Raw genomic sequence first — 21042 nt, forward strand, 5'->3', positions numbered from 1 at the left:
CTAGTCTGAACACCCAACTACACCAGACGTCTTGGCCGTAAGACCAGCGGTCTTATTCGATGCTAGCCAGGCGGATGCTCGAGACTATCGTCTCCACCTGGAGGCTCTGCCCAGTAGCCATGTTGCATATCGTGCTGCTGCATGTCCTGATGAATCTGGTGATGCATCTGCTGCTGCTGAGATATCAGCATGTCGGAAGGATCCAGACCCATATTGTCAGATGGCACAGTTTGCCACCACAGATTCTGCATGTCGACGATGGGCGGGCCCTGATCAGAGGTCGTCATAAACGGGTTTCCGAATCCAAAAGCCATGGACTGGTCCTCTGGGTTCGGGTACGAATACATGGGATTGGGAAACTGGTCGTCCAGTAACTGGGATGGGAAAGTTTGCGTAACAGGCTCGGAATAGCCGGTATTGATGGATGGATCCCAGTACTCTTGTTGAGAGGATGGTATGGTGGGGTTCTGAAAGTGCTGAGTTGGCCAGGGCTGTGGAGGTTGATCGTGATCATCCGTCATGAGCTCCTTGACCTGATCTCGGAGGCCAGGAGCACATGTGTTCAGGATCTTGTAGACAACGTCATGAGCACGGGATGCGACAGGGTCGTTGACTCGCATTGCACGGAGCCAGCTCATCATCTTCTTGATACATGCGAGGATATCTGCTTTCTCCTCCTTTAGCTCCTGGCCCTCGTAAGCCATCTCGAGCAAGAGTACAGCCATACTCTGCATGACTGTTGCACTTGATGTTAACGCATATCATCGTCGCTTAGTTCGCATGCAACTTACTAATGTGAACCACATCCCACCATGGTCCCTGAGAGTAGATGAAATACATGTCTGGTTGCTTGGGGAATAGCGCAACTATTTGTCGAGCCGCATAAACACACAATTCGGCTATTTTTTTGTTGAAATCAACCGAACGACTGCTCTCAGACTCTATCCGCCGTTCAATTCTGCAGAGGCAAGGTCTAGTTATGAGAATCTTCGTGCTCCAGTAGTAGATGTTGAGCAAGAAGTGCTCGCGGTCGATTTCGGACTTTTGGGTCGGGCTAGTGAAACGAAGACCCTCGGATGGCAAAGCTGTCTTGGACCATTCTTCGAGTTCATTGAGGAGACCTTTAATTCTCGTCTGGATATGCTGGAGTGATCGCAGTCAGCAAAGCTACGGAAGTCATGTGTGGGGGGAAAGAAACTAAGGGGGAATTTGTGGGCGTACCTCCCAAGACTGAACCGCCGTCCGCGGAGAATACAAACCGAGAAGAACTTTTTGTGATATGAGATTCAGGTTGGTATACGTAATAAAGTATATGCTGCCGTCAGTAGCACTTTTTCCTGACTGGGAGCTAGTGCTGCTCATGCTCATTTGCGGTGAGCTGTGGCTTGTACGGTTGCGCGATACCTTTCTAGACGCATTGTTGTCGCGCGTCGAAGATCCAGGAATCGATTTTGGCAATGGCACAGTACAGTCCTCATTCCCAATAACCGGGGGCCGGCCAGTGATGGAAGATACGAGACACTCTATTGCGTGTAGACACCACCATGTCCTCGCCAGTGGCTCCTTCTTATCCTCGTCCAGCGCGGGATTCTCGTTGCGCAGATGAAGCCCAAGGGCCAAGGCAAGCCTGAGAGAAAGTCCTATCATGATCCAAGCTCTGCTGACATGACCAATTGCAAGAAAATAGAACGCCAGGGTACCAGTCTATGGGTTGATTAGCTACTTGGGCGTATATAGAACGTGTATGACTTACAGCTTGAACTCTGTCCATGGTGGGTGCGGCAATGAACACTATCGGGTCTTTCAGCCGTAGAAGATGCATTGCACGGGTCATGTAGATCAAATGATCTCTTTCGTCACCCCTCCATTGAGCTCCGATGAGTTGAGAATATTTTGCTCCGATTGCGAAGAGCAGGTTCACCGTGACACGCCATTTTTGCGGTATCTCATACGGGCTTTGATGCTTTGCGGATTGTATGTAGCGGCGAAACTGAATCTCGAAGTTGGCAGGCATAAGCGGAAAGGTACTATGCACAGTATCCAGATAGCAGTTAAAGAGATTTTCGGCAACTTCTGGATCCGGCATCTCGTAGGGGTCGACAGCGATGTCGATTTCGATGTCTTCACTGTCCAGATAGAAAGTCGCATCGGTTGTATGTTGCATTGAGCCTTGCTTATTGTTTCTTCTGCGTTCATGCAAAGCCTCGACTCGTTCGTTGACAGCACCGGAGCTCGCGCCAGGGGGACCGTATGGTTGACTGCTGGAGCCTGTATTTCCACGTTCAGCTTGGCGTTGAACGCTTCTCAACCACTGGATTTCAGAGTTCTGGCCTATATAGCCGGTCTCTCTTGCTTCGCGGTTGCGCATGAGGTCTTCGTCAAGGAAATCAAGATCCTCGTTTGAACCAACTGATGCAGTGACGAAAGCCTCTCCATGGTCAGAATTTTGCGGCTCCTTCTCCCCTGAAGATTGTTCGCGTGGTCTCTTTCCCAGTTGCTTCAAGGACTGAACGGAACCCACAGAGACGAGCTCGTCGTCTATCTATAAGAGATGAACAATTAACAAATTTCTCATGTTGCAGAAATGCGCGAAGCAGTAGTTGGACGCACATTATGCAAGACTTGATTGATCATCTTCTTATCAGCGTCGTTGACGCGCCCCTCAAGGGCCCTAAGGACACTGACGAGGTCTTGGTTCAGCCGCATTGCCCTGAAACGTCAGCTCAACAAGATGTCTATCGTCTTGCTCAACGTACTCCCCAAGCCGATCACGCCGTGCCGGGTCATAGAAACAGGCCAAGTTACCTCGCTCGCAATTGGCGCAACGTGGTAAGTCGCCTGAACATCGGACTTCTGCATCCGATATTAGCACACGCATACAAATGCGGGGAAGCTAGTGACATACTTCGTTTGCGGCAAGCTTTGCATGCTCTTGCTCTACGGAAACGTATTAGTCTATGGACTCCAAGGAGGGTGGGCACTTACACGCGTTCTTCTTTCTCAACGACCTTTTCCTGCTTTTCCTTGCCAGGCCGCGGCGGCAACTTTGGTATGGCAACCTTTCCTCCCTGGCCATAGATGAAAGGCTGAGATGTGCTTCCTTGCATAGTGAAGGCTGGCAATCATGGGAAGATGGCAAGGAACCCACACTACTAGCTCAGATACGGTTCGCGCGCAAACTGTATCTGGTAGAATGATGAAATTTGTAGCTTTGGTGCCTCGATCAATTCCAAGTCCAGTAAGGTGAGTGATAGGAGGTGGATGTGTAAATATGGCCGTGATATGTACTGGTTGGCTAATGGCAGCGCAACAGGAGTGGCTGGGTAGGCTGCGCGACTTTTGTTATGGTTGATATGGTATGTCAAGTATACCGTCAGCTTGCTGGAGATGGCCGTTATCTGGGGGCAGTCCCTGCGCTGTTGCTGCTAGAGGGTCGGCCAAGAATGTGTCCCTTTTATTCGAAAGATAATAGGTGGGAGTCTGTCCCGACCTATGAATAGCCAATCATTAACGCGCACCAACCCTCAGCCCATTTCATTTCCTGGGGAGCAAAAAACTTGACTAGAGGATATGGAGAATGCAGTACCAACATGCTCCAGCTTGATGGCAACCGCTGTCTCTTACACGCGCAGGTTGCAGTTCTTGATCAAAGTTTGCGTCGACGGGATCGCGATCGGAAAGAGGCCGGCGACAGCTATCCGTAACAGACGGCTACTCAGCCCCATCACCAGCAGGTGGATTCAGGCGTCGTGAAAAAAGAAAAACTATAGGTTTGACGCGATATGAGGGCTCAAGGTCACTTGCACTCTGCTGAGCTGTTGGCAGAGGTAGTCTCCTGATGGTGATTTTACCATGCGTACAGCGCGCATACGTCATAGGCGCCCGTCATATGGTGGCCAACTCATTGGTCTTATCAAAGCACCACGTATCTCACAAAAGATGACAGGATCTACACCTATCAATATTCATCCAAGCATCTTGCTTGTAGAGGCACTGATCTGGCCTATCTCTGGAAGCTTCTGCTAACACAGGTGGTGGCATGTCCCACGCCTTGCCAACAAAGGAAATATTCACTAGCTGGCCTATCGAAGCTTAGCGTGGGCGAGGCATCCCATCAGACCACCACGCCGCCTCACCTTTCCTTTGTCACGATGCATCCCTCTTATCAAAGTCACTTCATCACCTTCTCTAGATGCCCCCAAGGACGATAGCATGTGCAACCTGCCGAAAGAAACGCATCAAATGCGATGCAACACTTCCACAATGCCTCATGTGCATTCGGACGGGTCGGAAGTGCCCTGGACTGCCAGTGGGCCCATTGATCGTGGATATGACAAGCCTTGCCAAACAAGGAATGAAGAAGCGCCAGCCTAGGGTACTGGACAACAGTGTGCAGGCTCCTATACGGGTCTGGGCATATGCTGGCAATCTATCTTCACAACGCGTCTCCCAACGATCCGCCGTAACAGAAGCGTTTTATGCCCGGTTTTTGGCACACTTTACATCCGTGGGAGAAGGCAACGACATTAAGAATCGAAGTACCTGGCTGCATAGTCTGCCTATCTTGTCTGCAGATGGTACCGACGAAGCTTTGGTATTGGCTGTACAAGCTACGGCATCTGCATATTGCGCCGCAGGAAGTGATAATCTCGCTCTGAGACAACACTCTTGGAAGCTGTATGGGGAGGCGCTGAAGAAGCACGCCGGATTGATTTCACGGCCACCATCTAAGCACGAAATAACAGTGCACATGGTATTCACAAGCGTCCTGTTTAGCTTCTTCGAGGCTATGCAAGCTACAAGTGCAGACGCCTACTGCTCGCACATCTACGGCGCAGCAAGAATGCTCCAAGTTACTAAACCAAGGCAGTGCTCAGAGGGTACGTTGTGCCAGATATTCTACCATCTGCGAACGCAGCTGGCATTCATTCACCTCACCGGTATTGGCAGAGGGGCGTCGGTTCAGGTGCGAAGAATCCTATCTGGAGTATTGGAGTATGTTCTGATTCCACTATTCCAGAGACTAATGGACCACATCGCAGCATTGGCGGAAATGCATGTGAGGCAAAAAGAACGGGACACTGCAGCCTTCTAATCTTGCAGCCTATGCCATGATGCAAGCCGAAATTCAGTCCTTGTGGCACGAATACAACAATGAGGCAGCGGCCATGGGTACCAAGATATTCTGGGAAGACGCATCCCACGGAACCATGCACTTCCGCGACGCGTTTACAGCCCTCACCGTCGCCTTCTTCAGTGCCTCTTGTATCCTTGTCAACATCGCAGCACCTCAACTTGGGGCGTCCTCTCTAGATTTCAAGGATTACTACGGAACCATCCTGCAGACGTCGCAATACCTGCAGGCGGATCAAGTTGAATGTGCATACATGCGCATAGCAATGCCTCTGCTTCTGGTGGCACTCCACTCACCGCAGTCCAGCCAACGACAGCAAGCAACAGCGCACTTTAAGCGCTGGACCAACAAATCCATGTCCAGCGTTAGCGCCCTCGCCCTGGAAGCCCTATGCCAACACGGGGCCTTGAAAAGAAAAGAAAAAGGCGGGCATAACGCCTTGAAGCCTGCAGACAGGGCTAGCTAATAAGTCATCTCGATGAGATACTAGAGTGTGAGCTACAATCTCCGCTAACCCCCCAAAAGAGCAAATCCTACATGTCTCAGACACAGATAGTAGGTGTGTATACTATTATTCCCGCTATACCCCACCCCTCCCAAGCCCCATCCAGACTAGCCTACGCCTCCCCCCAGCGATGCGCCCTACTAAACCCCGATGCTCAACCCGACTTGACTCCTTCGGTGGCGCCCTTCCCCCCCCCCCCCTTTGTACCACCACATTGCAGCATCCCTTTGACAACGATGCACAGCGACAAGCCCGATCTGAAATGTAAATGGTACTTGTGAGGCGAGCAGTTGCTTGGCCGCTAAAAATAAAGATAAAAATAAAGGGGGGGGGGCGGAGATATACAGGTTTTTCGGTGCATAGACACTGAAATGGGACACGCCCGTTTCACGGGGAACAGGCACGTCCTGCTAACGACTGTACACCGTACTTGGAAGCTCGGTGTGTGTACAAGTCCTTCCAGCCACCTCGGTCCACTGCAGGAAATTGAGACGGAGGGGTTGGGCGGGCTATTTCAAATGGGGAATATCCACGCGAGCTCATTGACACTACTCAGTCGTTGAGGCTGAAGATGGAAAACAAAAACTCGCTTCTCGATACATGTTTTGGTATCCGGGGGTGGGTGGGGGGGTTTACCTGGTAGTGGTGGTGGTGGTGATGGTGGTAGTGGTGTAGAAACCAGAGTATCCGAGGTCCTTACTTCTGCACAAGATGCACGAAACAACTCGCTTTAGTTGGGTTGGTTGGGTGTACTCGGACATGGGAGCAAGAAGAAGAAAAGAAGAGGAAGAGACAGGGTGAGAATAAAACACACTTGACACATATATCTGACAGGACCATGAAATTCAGAGAGAATTACAAGACAGAGAGAAGAACAAGTCGTAAAATAGGCTAGCGTGAAAAAAAAACACCCCCCCCCCGTTCAAAGTACATAGCAAGAGCAAGACCAAAGTAGTAAGTAGACAAGATACGCCATCATACTACATATGTATGTTAACAAGTTGACAAACCTAAGTATATTCCGCTATTCATTTCATCCATCATCCACGCACCACCACGCACCATCTGGCATACATGATGATGACGACCACCCCCCCCCCCTATTGGCACACGTCGATAGATAGACACGCAAAAAAAAGTGAACTCCCTAGGTACAAAGACAGGAAAGGAAGAATAAGCACAAGGCCCAACCCAACTACGTCTTCTGCATGCCCTCGACAAACTCCAGCGCAGCCTCCCTCTCGACAACATCAATGCTACTCGTTTTATTGGAGTAACTAACGCCATAGCAGCGATCAGCCACATGCACCATTTCGGGTCTGAAGGTGGTGCAAATAAACTGGCCGCCTCCATCCTGGTTCTTGCCGCCGTGGCCACTGAGACGCTGCAGCATCTGTGCGACGGCAGTGCGGTACTGGGCGTCGAGGTTAGCGTCGATTTCGTCAAAGAGGTAAAAGGGCGCGGGGTCGCATTTCTGGATTGCGAAGATGAGGGCGAGTGCGCAGAGCGACTTTTGGCCGCCGGAGAGCTGGCCGATTTTTTGCTGCTCGTCGTGTTTGCTGTTGAAGGAGACGGCGATGCCGACGCCCGTGTATTCTTCTACCTTGCTCTTTTTGCCTTGGGTTTCTTCGTCCGAGGCGTCGTCGTCCGAGGCGTTGCCGCCGCCGCCGCCACGCGCGTCGCGATCGGATTTGCGGTTGATGATGAGGCGGCCGCGGCCAATGGGGACGAGCTGCTGGAAGACTTCGCCAAAGGCGGCGGCTACCTGCTTAAAGGTACGGGCAATGGCTTCGTCTTTGCGCTGGTCGAGCACGTCGATGAGGTTCTCGATTGACTTGCGCGAAGTGTCGAGCTCGGCACGACGCTCCGTGAGGGTACGGCGCTGGCGTGTAAAGTTTTCGTACTGTTCAAAGGCTTTCTTGTTGACGTGGGCAAAGCTCTTGAGGGCTTGGTTGACCTTTGTGAGTTCCTTGGTGACCTTGTACACGTTAATATATGCATCTACCCTATGATGGGCGCATTTGACTTACCTTCATAGTATCCCATTTCGTGTACTTTCGGTTAACATCTTCTGGTAGAGTGCCCAGATCCCTGATATCCCGCTTCACCTCGGCTAGTCGATCAGTGAGGCGACTGCGATCCGAGTCCTTCTTAGACATGGCCTGCTCTTGTTTGGCCATCATCTTTGCGAGCTGCCGGTTGCTGGCCTCTTTCTCGTTCCTTGCATCCTCGAGCTCGCTCAGTTGTGCGCGGATGTCTTCAATCTGAGCATCTGTCTCTTGTATCTGGTGATCAAGGTTTGCAATGGTCCGGTTGATATCGTTGAGTGCGCGTTCACACTCTCGTAACCGCGTAGACTGGCTGGTAGATCCGCCAGCGCCGCCTTGTTGCGCTTGGATGTTGTCGAGCTCGGGCTGCAGGTTTTCGTTCAAATCGAGCTCAGCCTCCACCTTGCGGGTCTCTAGGGCAGTTCGCTCTTCCTTGACTCGGGCGTACTGCCGCTTCAAATCCTGCACCGTACTCCGCAATGTCGCCAACATCTGCTCCTCGTCATTCGACAACGCCTTCTCAAACTTTGAGGCTATCTCGGCCTCCCAGTCGCTCTGCTGGGCGCTGATTTGGTTGATTGCAGACTGGAGTGTTGAGGCGGTCATCTGCTTCCTTGCCAAAGTCTCCTGAATGTCTCGCAGCGTTCGCTGCTTGACCCGCAATTCCTCCCTCATTGGCGCATAGCTGTTCTCGCCCTTGTCTTTCTCGTGTTCGCGTCTGCGAACCTCACTCAGAGCCGCAGTAAGTTGCTGCCGCTTCTGCTCCAGTTCAGCGGCAATGTCGCGTTTGCGCTGCTGCAGCTCATCGTACTGGGTGCGGATTTCAGCAAGCGCTTGGTAGGAGCGAATCTTTGACTTTGTAGGATCATGATAACCTCCCCGGTACTGGCCCTTTCGAGAAGCGTTGTCTCCGTCAAGCGTGTACGCGCGGACATTGTATTGCTTTGCGTTCTTCTTGCAAGCAGTCAGATCGGGACAGACGGCAATCTTGCCGAAGACGTGTCGGAACGCATCCTCGAATCGTTCGTCATATCTCAGTTTCGGCAACAGCGGTTGCATATCTCCAGTCGCAGGAAGGTCCACATCGTGTGACCTGATGCGATTGAGAGGAATGAAGGTGATGCGGCCGCCCTTGTCTTTGATCAGCCTGTCGATGAGTTTACTCGAGACTTCATCATTATCCACGACAACGTTGAAGAGAGCGCCCTCAGCGGCAGCCTCGGTGACTGCTCTGTAGTCATTGCTGACATGGAGCAGGTCCGCGATCGTTCCATGCACACCTTCCAGCTCGCCTTCCTTTTGATAGCGACGAAGTGACTCAAGTCCACGGCTTGTACCGTGGTCAAGCAACCGAGAGAATGTACTCTCGGCCTTTCGGAGTTCGGCTTGTGCATTTGTAAGTTGAGTGTTTACCCTGTTTTCTTCTCTGTAGAGGTTTGTCTGTTCGTCGTGGATGGCCTTGTAGGCATCCTTGGCCTGCTCGACCTTTGCTGCGAGGTTTACGCTGGCGTCTCCCTCGCTCTCAATGGCTGATCTGAGGCTGGCAATCTCACTCTCGGTGCGCTCAATGTCGCTCTGGAGTTGAGCAACTTCCTCATTTGTCTGCATGAGAACCGCCTTGCGACGGCTAAGATCGCCATTCGCCTCTTCTATTTGAGCACGCAGGGCATCGTCTCGCTGTCGTTTGGTGGTGTAGAAAGCCGTTCGACCCTGCTTCTCCTCAAGTCGCTTTTGCTGTCCTTCAGCTTCCAACAACTGTGATCTGACAGCCTCCTCTTCTTCCCTCTTTGCATTGTACTGGGGCAGCAGTTGCTGCAGCTCAGTTTCTCGTGCTCGGAGTTGTTGTTGGAGTGCCTTGACTTGGGTGTCGCGTGACTTTTTTGTACGTTGAACAGCCGACTGCTTGTCCTGCAATGCCTTGAGCTCGAGCTCAATCTTGGCCTTTTCTAGCGTTGCCGATTTGCGCTCCTGTTCAGACTGCACACGGTCCTCTCGAAGGACTTCCAAGTCACCTCTCCGCTTGTTGATGTCTGTGTCAATCTGTGCAATCTCGGCTTCAGTGTTGACGAAAGCCGCTTCGTTGGTCTCTTTCATCTCGCGGCCCTGGTTTTCCAGATGGTCGATGTTCTCAATCAAGGCCTCGAGATCGGCCTCTTCGCGCGACTTGAGCGTGTACATCAAAGAGCGGCGCTCCTTGTCATTCCGACTCCAAGCCTCCAGCTCTTCTTTTTCGCCCTCGAGTTCGTCCAAGCGCTCGTTAATGGTTGTGACTACTCCATCAATGTTGGCACACTTGCTGTCTGTGTCGGCGAGCAGCTTCAGACTGTTTGCGCGTCGCTCTTCGTATACGTTGGAGCCGGAAATCTCTTTGAGCAACTTGAGACGCTCCGAGTCCTTCATGTTGGTAAGCGCCGTGACGCGGCCCTGGGGGACAATGTAGTAAGGGTTTGATCGCGAGAAACCGGCGGATTCGAGAATCTGCATAACTTCGGCCTTTGTGGCGTTTTTGCGGTTGACGGAATACTCGTCCTTTTTGGCACCAATTGTCCGGCGCAGGTAGAATTCGGGCTTGCCCGTCTGGAAGCGGTCCTCTGTGTTGTCGAAGCAGACCTCGACATAGGCAGACATGACGGCGGAACCCGAACCTTCGTGCAGCAGCGCCTGGCGTTCTTCACGGCCCAGGTTGTGGTAGTCATCACCCAGCACGAAGCGCACGGCGGCGAAGAAGTTGCTCTTTCCAGAGCCATTGCGACCGACGACGACATTGCATTTGGGCGAGAAGGGCTCAATCTGCATCTGCTCCTTGTAGCTCTTGAAGCCCTGGATGGTGATTTGCTTGATGTAACCCATGGCGGCGGCGGTTGATTGGGATTACGGGGCACGAGCGAGTGGGTGGGCGATGGGCTGCGGTCGCGTGTATGCGTGTATGCGATCGCGATGGGGCTCTTCAGCACATGGTGGGGTCGGCGTGATGGTGAGGGTGAATGGGGATTCGTCCAAGCAAGCACTGTTGCGCCGACGCGGTGCGCGTCGCGCTTCCCGCCAAGACATGACGAAGCGCGCTAGAGCGCTTTGGGCCCCTTTACGTTATCGCGACCACGACGATGTGCAGTTGCAAGCTGTCGACGTGCTAGAAATCTTTAGAGGAGGAATTGTAACGCTAGGCCAGAGGATGAAAAAGGCAAGAGTTTTAAGCTTAGTGCAAGCAGTTGACATGGATTATTGCGTGTTTGGATGCTTGCGCTGCAATGGAAGAGCATGTGCACGTGGAAGACGAGTAGCCAGGTGGATAGCATGGGAATTCATCAGTCTGTCTTTGCACATTGGTGTCAGAGTCTGGGCAGTTGCAAGGGTCACGTGGACAGCGTGGTAGAAAGAACAAGGAGTGATTACGCAAGACGCAAGCAGCCCACGTGCACTTGAAAGCGTTTGGGGCATCGTCATCACGGGTACTGTAACCTGCCTGTTCTGGGCAGAGGCCATGCAAGGTGCGTTTGATGTGCATGGGCTAGACGATCTACCCTCGCATGTGCTGCCGCAATCCAGGTGCAAACTCTTTCGTGTAGATCCATGTGGCGCTGAACATTGTATTGCAAGGGCGTGGCGACATTGACTCGGCGCTGCGGAAATAAGGCTAGGTGTAGGCTAGCGGGATTGGTTGTTGCAGAATACACGGTGCAAGGCGTTCATGTTGAAGGGCTGGTGGGGAGGGCACGGAGCTGTCTCGGAGAAATTACGAAGCTGCTGGATTGGGAGCATTGGGGCGCATGGCTCCCTTTGTGACTGTTTTGTTACGCGGCTGAATGATATCATACGGCGATTACAGCAGGTGCGGGTGTGGGTACGAGTCGCTCCTGCCCCAGGGGATTGCATGCTGGTACACATGGCAGGCGCATGTCAGCACCAGAGCAAGAGTGAGTGAGTGTGTGTGTGTGTATGTGTGTGTGTGAGTGCGTGCAGACGGACCGTTATCTTTCGGCTAAGTTACGTTACGGACCAGCAGCGGGCAGATGTGGATGCAAGTGCAGGTGGGGGAGGCTGTTGGGCAGCGGTGCCGGTGCCAGTGCGAGCAGCCAAAGCAATGCAATGATGCAAGCCGACAGGGGAGGCGCAACAAGCGAGCGGCCGCCATCGCATTTCCCGGCGCAATCATGGGAATTGGGCCACTTTCCAATGGGCCGGGGGCGACTTTTGCATCAGCCCCTCTCGATGCCGCCGCGTCAGGCCTTGTGCTTGTGCTTGAGCGTTTCGGAGCGGCTAATCGTCATTACACGTGCTGTGTCTGATGGCGGCGCGTCTTTCGGCATGCAGCAGCCTCGGAACGCTGGGTGAATAGGTGCATTGTTCAGGCCATCATTGATTTATGTGCCATGTTGACCGCTAGCCACACGGGCACGGGGTACGCCTACACCTAGACACTGCGACAGACTGGTGGTGGATGCCATGGAACCTGCCAGGCAGCGTCGTGGGCTCCGCGGAAGCGCCGGGCTCCGGGGAGGCGACGCTCACTCTGCCCTGGCCGTGTGGATGCAAACAAGGCTGGTGGCACGAAGCCACGGCAGCCACACGGGCAGAGATGCCGGGAAGGGGCGGCGTGGCAGGAGGAGCAGGAGGAGCAGCAGCAGCAGCAGCAGCAGCAGAGCTGGACGTGGAGGGGGAGGCGGGGGAGGCGGAAGCAGAAGCGGAAGTGCAAGAGGCGACGTGGACGGCGAGGCCAAGGGTGAGGGCAGAGGGCAGAGGGCAGATCGAGATGTCGGCATCCAGGTTGCCCATGTGGGTAAGGCCCAGACGGCCGATGACAATACTCATCGTCGATGCCGAAGCCGCGCTACGTCACTTGGCGCACGGCGCACCCAATCAAGCCACGGCCTGTCGCTGCTGCTGCTGCTGCTGCTGCTGCTACGGCTGCTGCTGCTACCGCCAGCCGCTCCCCTGCAATCGCCTTCGCAAGTTCCGCATGTTGCCAGAGCCCCCAATTGTCCAATTCCCATATCTGCCCCGGCCCCCTCCACCGCTGCCTCTCTCCCTGCTCCCTCCCTCCTGCACTCCAACCTCAACCTCGCTTGTCCGCCACGGCCTGCTCCTCCGATTGCACCACGGCCTGCTCTCCCGCCAACACCCCCACGGCCTACTCTCCCGGCTCCACCACCTGCTTGCTCCCTCCGCGGCCACTCCATATAACTACCACTGCCTGCCTGCCCCCAAGTGCCTGCTGCACTGACTGCCTTTCCCAAACAAGACTTTCTCTCCCCAACCACACATCACCCACCACCACCACCACCACCACCACCACCACGCACACTTCAACACCAACACTGCCTGCCAGCCTGCCCTGACTGCCCCCCATGACGGAGATCCAGCAGCAGCCTCAGCTCGACTGGGCCGGCGATGCCTTCAGTGCTCTGCATTCGGCAACCATGAATCCCCAGCAGGACAAATGGGCCGCTGCCTTCAGCAACCCCGCCTCCATGGCGACGCAGGCCTTCTCCATCCCGCCCTCGCTCCTCACGCATGCTACGCTGGAGCGATATGGCCAGGTCACTCCGCCCGAGGAGCGCTCGCCCACGCACCCCCTGCGCCATGAGCGCGAAAACTCGATTCCTGTTGAGCAGCTCCGCAACGAGACGGCTCTGTGGCCCAAGCAAACACCCTCGCCGCTGCAAATGACCCCGCCAGAGGAGCCCTCCCCTAAGCGACGACGCACCAGCAGACAAGCACTTGCCAATCACGACAACGCTACTGCCACTCTGCCAAGTGCTGCTGTACCACCCCACCAGGAAAACGTCGACGCCAACCCACAGCCCCCCAAGCGCAAGCGGGGTAGGCCCAAGTCTCAGCCGCAGATGGTCGAGGCCTACACGGCTGACGGCTATCCGTTCCAGGTGTCGTCTGCCCGGCAGAACCACCTCGAGAAGAACCGCGTCGCTGCACACAAGTGCAGACAGCGCAAGAAGGAGTACATCAATGGCCTCGAAGGCCGCGCCCGCGAATTCTCGGCCAAGAACAAGATGCTCAAGGAGAATGTGGCGCTGCTCCGCGAGGAAGTGCTCAACCTCAAGAACGAAGTCCTCCGCCATGCTGGCTGTGGCTTCTGGGCGGTTGACGAATACCTGGCGCGATGTGCAGGCGGCCTTCTTGGTATGGAAGCTCCCCCGTCCGACATGCGCCATTCAGTGTCACGCCACAGCACGACGCATCAAAGCCCCACCTCGCCCGTATCTCACCTGGCCGGCCAACATGGCCGCGAACCCAGCATGACATCCATGACGTCGGCAGATGCCGACGATATGGGTGGCCTCGAACTCCTCAAGGACTTTACGGATGAGGACATGGACGACTTGGCGCCGTAAGAAGCGCCCCCTTGGCCAGTTTTTTTTTGCCACCGAGCCTGCTTTCCGACTTTTGACCTTGAGTTCATTTCCTGGTACGCGAGCACGCTAGCTGTTTGCACCTCTCTTCCAACGATTCTTACGATACCCCGGGGTTTTTGGCGTGCTGTGAGCAGCAAAGAAAAGCTTCATCTTTTTACCTCTTATCTTGCATGATTCTATATTGGCAGCACTGATCAGTCTTGGGCTGGAGCATATGCTCTGCAGCAGTGCCGACTGATGGACGGGCGTTTTTGAAGCAATGGCTCGAGTCTGACGACGACGTATACGAGTGTATGATTAGGAAGCCATTGAAGTTGATGATGAACGTCACTTCTCTATGTCGATAGTTGCTGCTATAGTATCCAAGCTACTTTTGCCCAACTCGTCGGCTCTTCTCATTGACGCTTGTCGAGTGATGTGACGTTGACCTTTGTGCCGTAACCCTTACCAAATAGGTGGACCCCTTGTTTTTTTTCGCACCACCATGACGCACGCAGCTCTCACAACCCATTACAACGTCCCTTCCCCCTTCCCCGCTTACGCACAGGATGCAGCAACCTTAATCTGGTCGTCCCCACCTGTCACCCTGTCACGTCCGTCACCGTCTGCAATCGACCCTTTTGTCTCACAAAACCCACAAAGCTATGATGCAACGCCCCCCACCTCCCATTGGCCCACGGAGCAAGCACCCGTTTGGCTGCAACAAGAACCCACACCCGCACAAGCCACAATCACAATTACATATCATCATGCTACAAGTGGGCAAGGCAGCAAATTCCGGCCCAAATCATCGAGTACTTGGCAGGTGGAGGGGGCTGGGACTGCAACTAAGGGTCAAGATAAGCGGTAGACAGACACAGATGGCTGTCGTAACTAGGTGTGGGTGTATACCTATAACGGCAACGGGGAAGTCGGAGCCGCTGCATTTGGGTCAAGGATCGTCGTCGTCGCTATCATCATCATCATCATCATCATCGTCGGAGTCGGAGTCGAGTCGAGTCAAGGGTACGTGTCGGCGAGGGTGTGAGACGCTACTTGCTACTTGTACCGACTGGTACCCCCGTATACCCTGCAAGCAGAAGTATACATGTGCCCTGCAATAACAACTAAAAACGGGACATGTGTGTGTGTGTGTGTGTGTGTGTACTGTATGCAGCTATGTGAACTGCTTATCGCGTCTTTTTCTTGTCTACCACAAGTGCGGGTTTTTACTTGCATGTATATCTCTGTATGATTTTTTTTTCTCTTTCGCCGGTATAAAAGTGGTGGGTGGCTAGGGTGCTATAGACATGTTAGATGACGAAGAGGAATAGTGGATACAGATACGTAGTGGCAGCGGTGCAAAAGGGGAAAAAAAAAACGGGCGTGCGTCGTGCTGGTGCTGATCAGGGCGTCTCGCTTGGGCTTGGGGCTGGTTGCACATCACAAGTATCTACTGCCACTAGGTGTAGGAGGCATTGCATGTAGCGTATCGTTTGATGTGTATACACATACATACATCACCTTTGCAAGCCATGACACACACAGAAAGTGGAAGGGCGGTGCGACAGCAAACAAGTGGATACAGTCATGTAAGTCTTACTTAGCTACACACGACAACAGACATGCAGAATGTGGGGAAAAAGAACGGCAATTAGCATATCAAGGTTTCCTATCGCCGTGGTTTTTCACCATGTCCCCTTTTCCTTCCTACTGGCTGCGGCTCCGTGTGCCGCGCGCTTCTGGGGATGCGCCCCTCGGAAACGCTGATGGTCCCCATCATGCTTCCAGACTCGGTAATCAGCCAGGTAAGTATGCAGACACAGACGTTGGCGTCCCCACATTACAAGGCACGAACCGGCGCCCCGCGGCCACAAACCTCTTGCTCTTTCTTTCCTCGCGCCTTGCCAGATGATGTGTCAAGTTCCCGCTCTTCGGGCGAACATGTCCACATCCATATCCACATCATACACCTAGTCTGGCACTGGCACTGGCGACCACATACACATAGACATACACACACATGCACGCAAGAAGGGGGGGGGGGGGGGGGGGGGGAGCAGACAAGGAAAACCGGGTCTCCGCAGCGAAAATGACGACATGTTCCCTGGCCCCGACACACACAACTTGCACCGGCATATGGGCATGTGGGGAATTTCGTTTTGCGCTTCCGCACCGTATAGAGTATACGTACACCTTACTTGGCGAGAAGACTGTACACGGTCAACATGCAACGACAGCTATGCGGGTTCGGCATATTTGCCCGTCGTTGGTAATATCAACATACACCTAGAAAGAAGGGCAAAGGAGGGCTGGACTGGAACAGAAGGGGAAGGGAAGGGGATTCCGCTGAGATGGTGTAAACGTGTGCGTATGGGTAGGGTGGTATGCGGGTAAAGGTCAAAGTCCCCATGTCTTTTCCTCCCCTTTGCTTGATTGCTGTGTTGCAAAATGGGTGAGCGTAAAGGGAAACATGTCTGATGTCTTGCTTAACCCACTTGCACGTGCACACCCTCAGCTCTACAGTACTTGTGCATCTGTGTACTGTACGCATATCTGGCCACACGTACTCTTCAGATTGCATACCTTGTACTTTACCACACAATCGTCCTGTAAGTACATACGGTATAGTACTCCACGCAAATACATAACCGCACGCCACAGTCACAAAACCCGCTTCTTACCCATACTTGGCCCTCCCCCATACCTGTAACTTATTAGCCATAGCCTTCCACTTGCCCCCCGCGGACCAAACACATGCACATCTCACGTAACACTTACCACCAAGCCACCGCCACTGCCACCAAGCCACACCATGATTCAGGGCCCTAGCGCTCTCTCCCGCTTGTACTCGCCAACCACGAGCCCAGCGTCCAGCATCCAGCACATACCCTATTAAGCAGGTATTTAGCCTTGTCCGCGGGAACTAGACAGCGCAAGCGTGTATGCTGTATGCATGGATACAGTACATGTTCCAAAAAGGGGCCTTGCCCACATCCATACATGTGGAAACGGGTCCAGCATCAGCAGCAGGGGCTTTCCCTGCTCCCAGATATGTGTATGCATATGTATGCTACTCCCGAACCAGGCCCTATGGCAATCTTGAGCCTCGTGCTGCTCTCTGTGCACGATGCGAGAAAAGGGGGGGGGGGATTGGAGATTGGAGATTGGAGCGCGGGATACTATGCCGGTTGGAGATATGACGACGACGACTATACCAGTACTTACCCGTAAGTAGTATTTTCCTGTGCGACTTGCTCCGCTTCACTCTCTAGAATCAACGTGGCAAATCTTTTATTTTTTTTTCCCTTTGTCTATTTTTTTTTGGCTTCGACCTGATAGGCTGCGGAATACATCGCCTGCGGCTGTCCGTCCGTAAACAATCTACAGGGTCAAAGGCAGATGTGAAAACCAGTATCATCCCATGTATACATACTATACACGACGTGTACGTAAGTTGGCATACACCTACACCTATTGTACTACTGCAATTCAAGATGAATGAATGCCATTAACATCATCATCATCATCATCTTCGCCACTGCATCTGCTAATGACATGCTTCTTTTTACACCTAGGATGACGACGGCGAGTCTTCTGCGTACTGGCTACAATGCCGAAACTAGCATGCAATATCCATCCATATTGTATCCTTGTTTTTCGCATTCAAACCCGTCTCCCCCATTTCTAGTAAAGACAGAACCTCAGCCCATGTACACGTTCGTGTTTCGCGCTGCACGCAATCGTGTTTTTTTTTCAGTGGGGTTTCCGATAGCACAGTACACCTAGAGGATTTTCGCAGATCCCCCCCGGCTGAGTTACCTTTGTTTAGCTTTTTGCGTGACCCTCTTTCTCCGATTCCCGCTGTATACGCGTGTTTCCCACATTCTTACTGTGGGTCATCTCATTTCTGCCACTGCGTTGACAAAGTTTGAAGGCGGCGGGGGGGGGGGGCATCTATGTATCCTGTGCCATGACGTCACAAGCGGACCAACCCAACCCAACCCAACCTGCCAGCCTCGCCAAGAAACAAGTCCGCATGGAAACCAGTCTAGCCGGCCTGCATCTGGCAAAAATAATGGGAAAAAAATCACAAATGTGAAATGCGGAATGCAGAATGCAAAACAGACAGCGAGAAAGCGGGGAAAATGTGACATGCCGTTCTTTTTTTTTGGTCCACGGAACGGCTGTATGAGCCGCAGCCAACCAGCTTGCATGCCCCCTTGGTTATGCGGCGATCATTCCTCTCTGTCTTGCACCCGATAAGCGGGCTTTTTTTCGGTTCCCTTGTTTGCAAACTCCATGCTGCATGTGTGTGTGTGTGTTCCTTCGGTTTTCCGGTTTTCCCTTGCTTTTTTTTGTTGGTGTGCCGGACAAGTATGGGGGGTACCGTACCCGGTTGGATCGGGGTGGTGAAGAATGCAGATGCGAGTGCGATAGTGGTAGCGATGCATGTACGTGTAGAGGTGTACAGCGTTTACGCATGGGATAGGATAGGATAGGATAGCATGAGATAGAGTATAGAGCAAGGATACAAGCAAGCAGTCAGATGCACATGCAGATGCACATGCAAAGACGGCCGATGGCGTAATCTGTAACCACCATGATGTATTGATTGCTACCACTACGCCCACTCTATTGCTATTGCTATACTGCATCTCCACTTTCCACTCTATCTCGCCAATCTCAATCTCTATCCATCACAAGGAGAGAAGAAGCCCCCCCCCCTCTCCATCCTTGTCCAGGGCCGAAAGAAAAAAACAAAAAAAACGTATTTGCATTCGTATTCGCTTTGACCTTGGAGTTGCTACTGGCCCCGGCTCAAACACACCGAGCTCCCCCCCCCTCACCCATAGCTGACGGGGAAATACCAATGAAAGGCGTAGGAGACATGCTCCGACGCCTCAACCATTCGGAGCGCCGCCACGCCATCCCAATCAAGCAACTTTGCGTAAAACTGTTGATGATAGTGGGGAGTTTAACCGGTGCGAAACACATTCCCTTTGCCTCTCTCTACTTTTGGCATAATCGTGGAAATGGGGCAAGGACACGATGACGTTTCTTTGGATGCAGACGTGAAAGTAACATTTTTTTTTACAATCAGGGTATTGCTCTATGAAACCATCTATGCAGAGAGAGGCGTCTTGAAGACGAGGGCAACATGATCATCACCAGCCGTGACTACTGCTTCACCGTCTCCCTGGACAAAAGCCATGATGCCGCCTCCTTCACCACCACCACGATGTCCTCTCCACTCTCCCACGAGGCCCTTGCCAGCTGCGGCAGTTCCGCCCCGTGTGTCCCAGCGCCGAAGCACTCCGTCGTATCCCGCACTTGTCAGTAACCATCCTCCTGGTCCCTCCTTTGCAACAAACTCGAGCTTCACAACGGCTTGTGGCATCTCGTCATCGGCGTGAGCGTCTTCTATCCGCCTCCGGACGGCAAAGCGATGTGCGGTGTCGAATAGGGTAATGGAGCCGTCCACGTTACCGGCGGCCATGAGTGTAAGCGGTGCAGTCGAGAAGCTGAGGCACTCAACATTGTCGCTTCCTGCCTGCAGACTGGCCAGAATCTGTCCAGCTTGGCCGGCTGACGACGCGCCACCCTTGGCACCGGCTTGCTTGCCGCCTCCAGCCTTGTTCTTTGCGCCTCCACCGCCGCTCGATGTCGATGCTTGGGCTGTCCCAGCCAGAGAAAGACGAGGTAGACCGACAATGCGAATCTGGCCTTCTGGACCGCCAACCGCAACAAACGCGCCTGATGGTGCAATGCCAACAGAGTAGAGGCCGCCCTCGACGCGGAAACGCTCATCGTGACCCGTAAGACCAACCACGGCCTGCGAGTCGGTGGTCGCAGTCAGGCCTTGTGACGCTGCATCGCCGAATACATCCCATACGTACAAACTCGAGTCCTCGGAAATCGTCGCAAGCAATGCGCCATCAGGCGACCATGTACCGGCGGTGCATGACTGCGTGTGGAGGTAGTATGCTTGCAGGACTTGCAGCTCGTTGCCCTTTTCCGTGCTGATCTGGTACACCCATACTGAGCCGTCGTTGGCGCCGAGAGCAACCACATTCGGGTGGTCGGGTGAAGGGTTCGGGATGAGCCAGTTAATCTCCTCGACCTCCTGTGCCTCAGCCAGAAACTTCCATTTTTTGCCGTCTGGTACGCCCTGCCACACGCGCAGCTTGCCGTCAAGACCGGCACTCGCCACAAACTGGCCTTTGGGCGCAGTAAACGTGACGGCGTTGACCGAGTCTGTGTGTCCATCCAGTGTGAATATGTTCTTCAATCCTTCGCGCTCCGCAGGTTGTCCGTTGCTGCTTGGTTGCACTGCTGCCGCTGCCGACGCATCGATAATGTAGCCCACGTCGTCGCCGCCTCCGGTCGCAATGATTTCGCGGTGTACGGGGTGTTGCGCTATGCAGAAAATGCTGTCCTTGTGCTCGTCGAAATGCGCAATCGAATCGTTCTGCAGGTTGATTTCCATCTGGTGGCCCTCCTCGCCCTCGTCATCCGAGTCCATAGGCACATCACCATCGTCCTCGACAATCTCTTCCGCCTCCTCGGCGTCTAGCGTGTTGTCCACATCATGTACGTCAATGTCCTCCTCGTCGTGCTGGGGCTGGTTCGAAGTGGGGTTGGGGACGGCCATTGTGTGCTTTTCGTGTATGCTGCAGGAGGAGAGGAAAGGAAATGTGTAGTGCTAGAGGCGCTCTGCCGTCTGCACAGTGATATACGAGTTTTGGTCTTGTTGCTTAGAAATGCCAATTTGCGCCTTGGACGGCGAACTTTTTTGTTACGGACCCTGGTCGGAGGGGCACAACGCCGACCCCACACACGTCATTTGTAATCCACACTGGGGCTCTTCTGGAACCACCGCATGTCGCCTCTTCTCTACGTTGCATTTTTCAGGGGCAGTTTCAAAACCTAGCCGAGTACGGAGAAATGTTATATTTACAGACTGAAACTGACACCAATGGCGAATACAGTGTTCACTCTTTA

General features: G+C 53.5%; 5 protein-coding genes across 5 annotated transcripts; 2 read left to right on the plus strand and 3 right to left on the minus strand.

Annotated features, from left to right (window-relative positions):
- Positions 1-62: 62 nt before the first annotated feature.
- On the minus strand, positions 63-3107 carry SETTUDRAFT_32146 (uncharacterized protein; the record flags this gene model as incomplete). The annotated part of the gene is made up of 8 exons (XM_008028818.1): positions 63-736; positions 792-1143; positions 1222-1704; positions 1754-2542; positions 2611-2710; positions 2757-2853; positions 2906-2937; positions 2986-3107. 8 exons carry the CDS (start codon positions 3105-3107, stop codon positions 63-65), a joined length of 2649 nt encoding a protein of 882 aa, XP_008027009.1.
- A 1223-nt stretch (positions 3108-4330) lies between these two features.
- SETTUDRAFT_154518 (uncharacterized protein) lies at positions 4331-5600 on the plus strand (the record flags this gene model as incomplete). Its single annotated transcript, XM_008029231.1, has 2 exons — positions 4331-5059; positions 5088-5600. 2 exons carry the CDS (start codon positions 4331-4333, stop codon positions 5598-5600), a joined length of 1242 nt encoding a protein of 413 aa, XP_008027422.1.
- A 6467-nt stretch (positions 5601-12067) lies between these two features.
- SETTUDRAFT_32149 (uncharacterized protein) lies at positions 12068-12460 on the minus strand (the record flags this gene model as incomplete). The annotated part of the gene is made up of 1 exon (XM_008028819.1): positions 12068-12460. One exon carries the CDS (start codon positions 12458-12460, stop codon positions 12068-12070), a length of 393 nt encoding a protein of 130 aa, XP_008027010.1.
- Positions 12461-12970: 510 nt separating this feature from the next.
- SETTUDRAFT_163700 (uncharacterized protein) lies at positions 12971-14435 on the plus strand. Its single transcript, XM_008029232.1, has one exon. It carries the CDS (start codon positions 13033-13035, stop codon positions 14035-14037), a length of 1005 nt encoding a protein of 334 aa, XP_008027423.1. The 5' UTR covers positions 12971-13032; the 3' UTR covers positions 14038-14435.
- Positions 14436-19144: 4709 nt separating this feature from the next.
- Positions 19145-20752, minus strand: SETTUDRAFT_163701 (uncharacterized protein). Its single transcript, XM_008029233.1, has one exon. It carries the CDS (start codon positions 20690-20692, stop codon positions 19163-19165), a length of 1530 nt encoding a protein of 509 aa, XP_008027424.1. The 5' UTR covers positions 20693-20752; the 3' UTR covers positions 19145-19162.
- Between the last annotated feature and the right edge of the window lie 290 nt (positions 20753-21042).

This window comes from Exserohilum turcica, assembly GCF_000359705.1.
Source record: "Exserohilum turcica Et28A unplaced genomic scaffold SETTUscaffold_3, whole genome shotgun sequence".
Taxonomy (NCBI): Eukaryota; Fungi; Ascomycota; class Dothideomycetes; order Pleosporales; family Pleosporaceae; genus Exserohilum; species Exserohilum turcicum.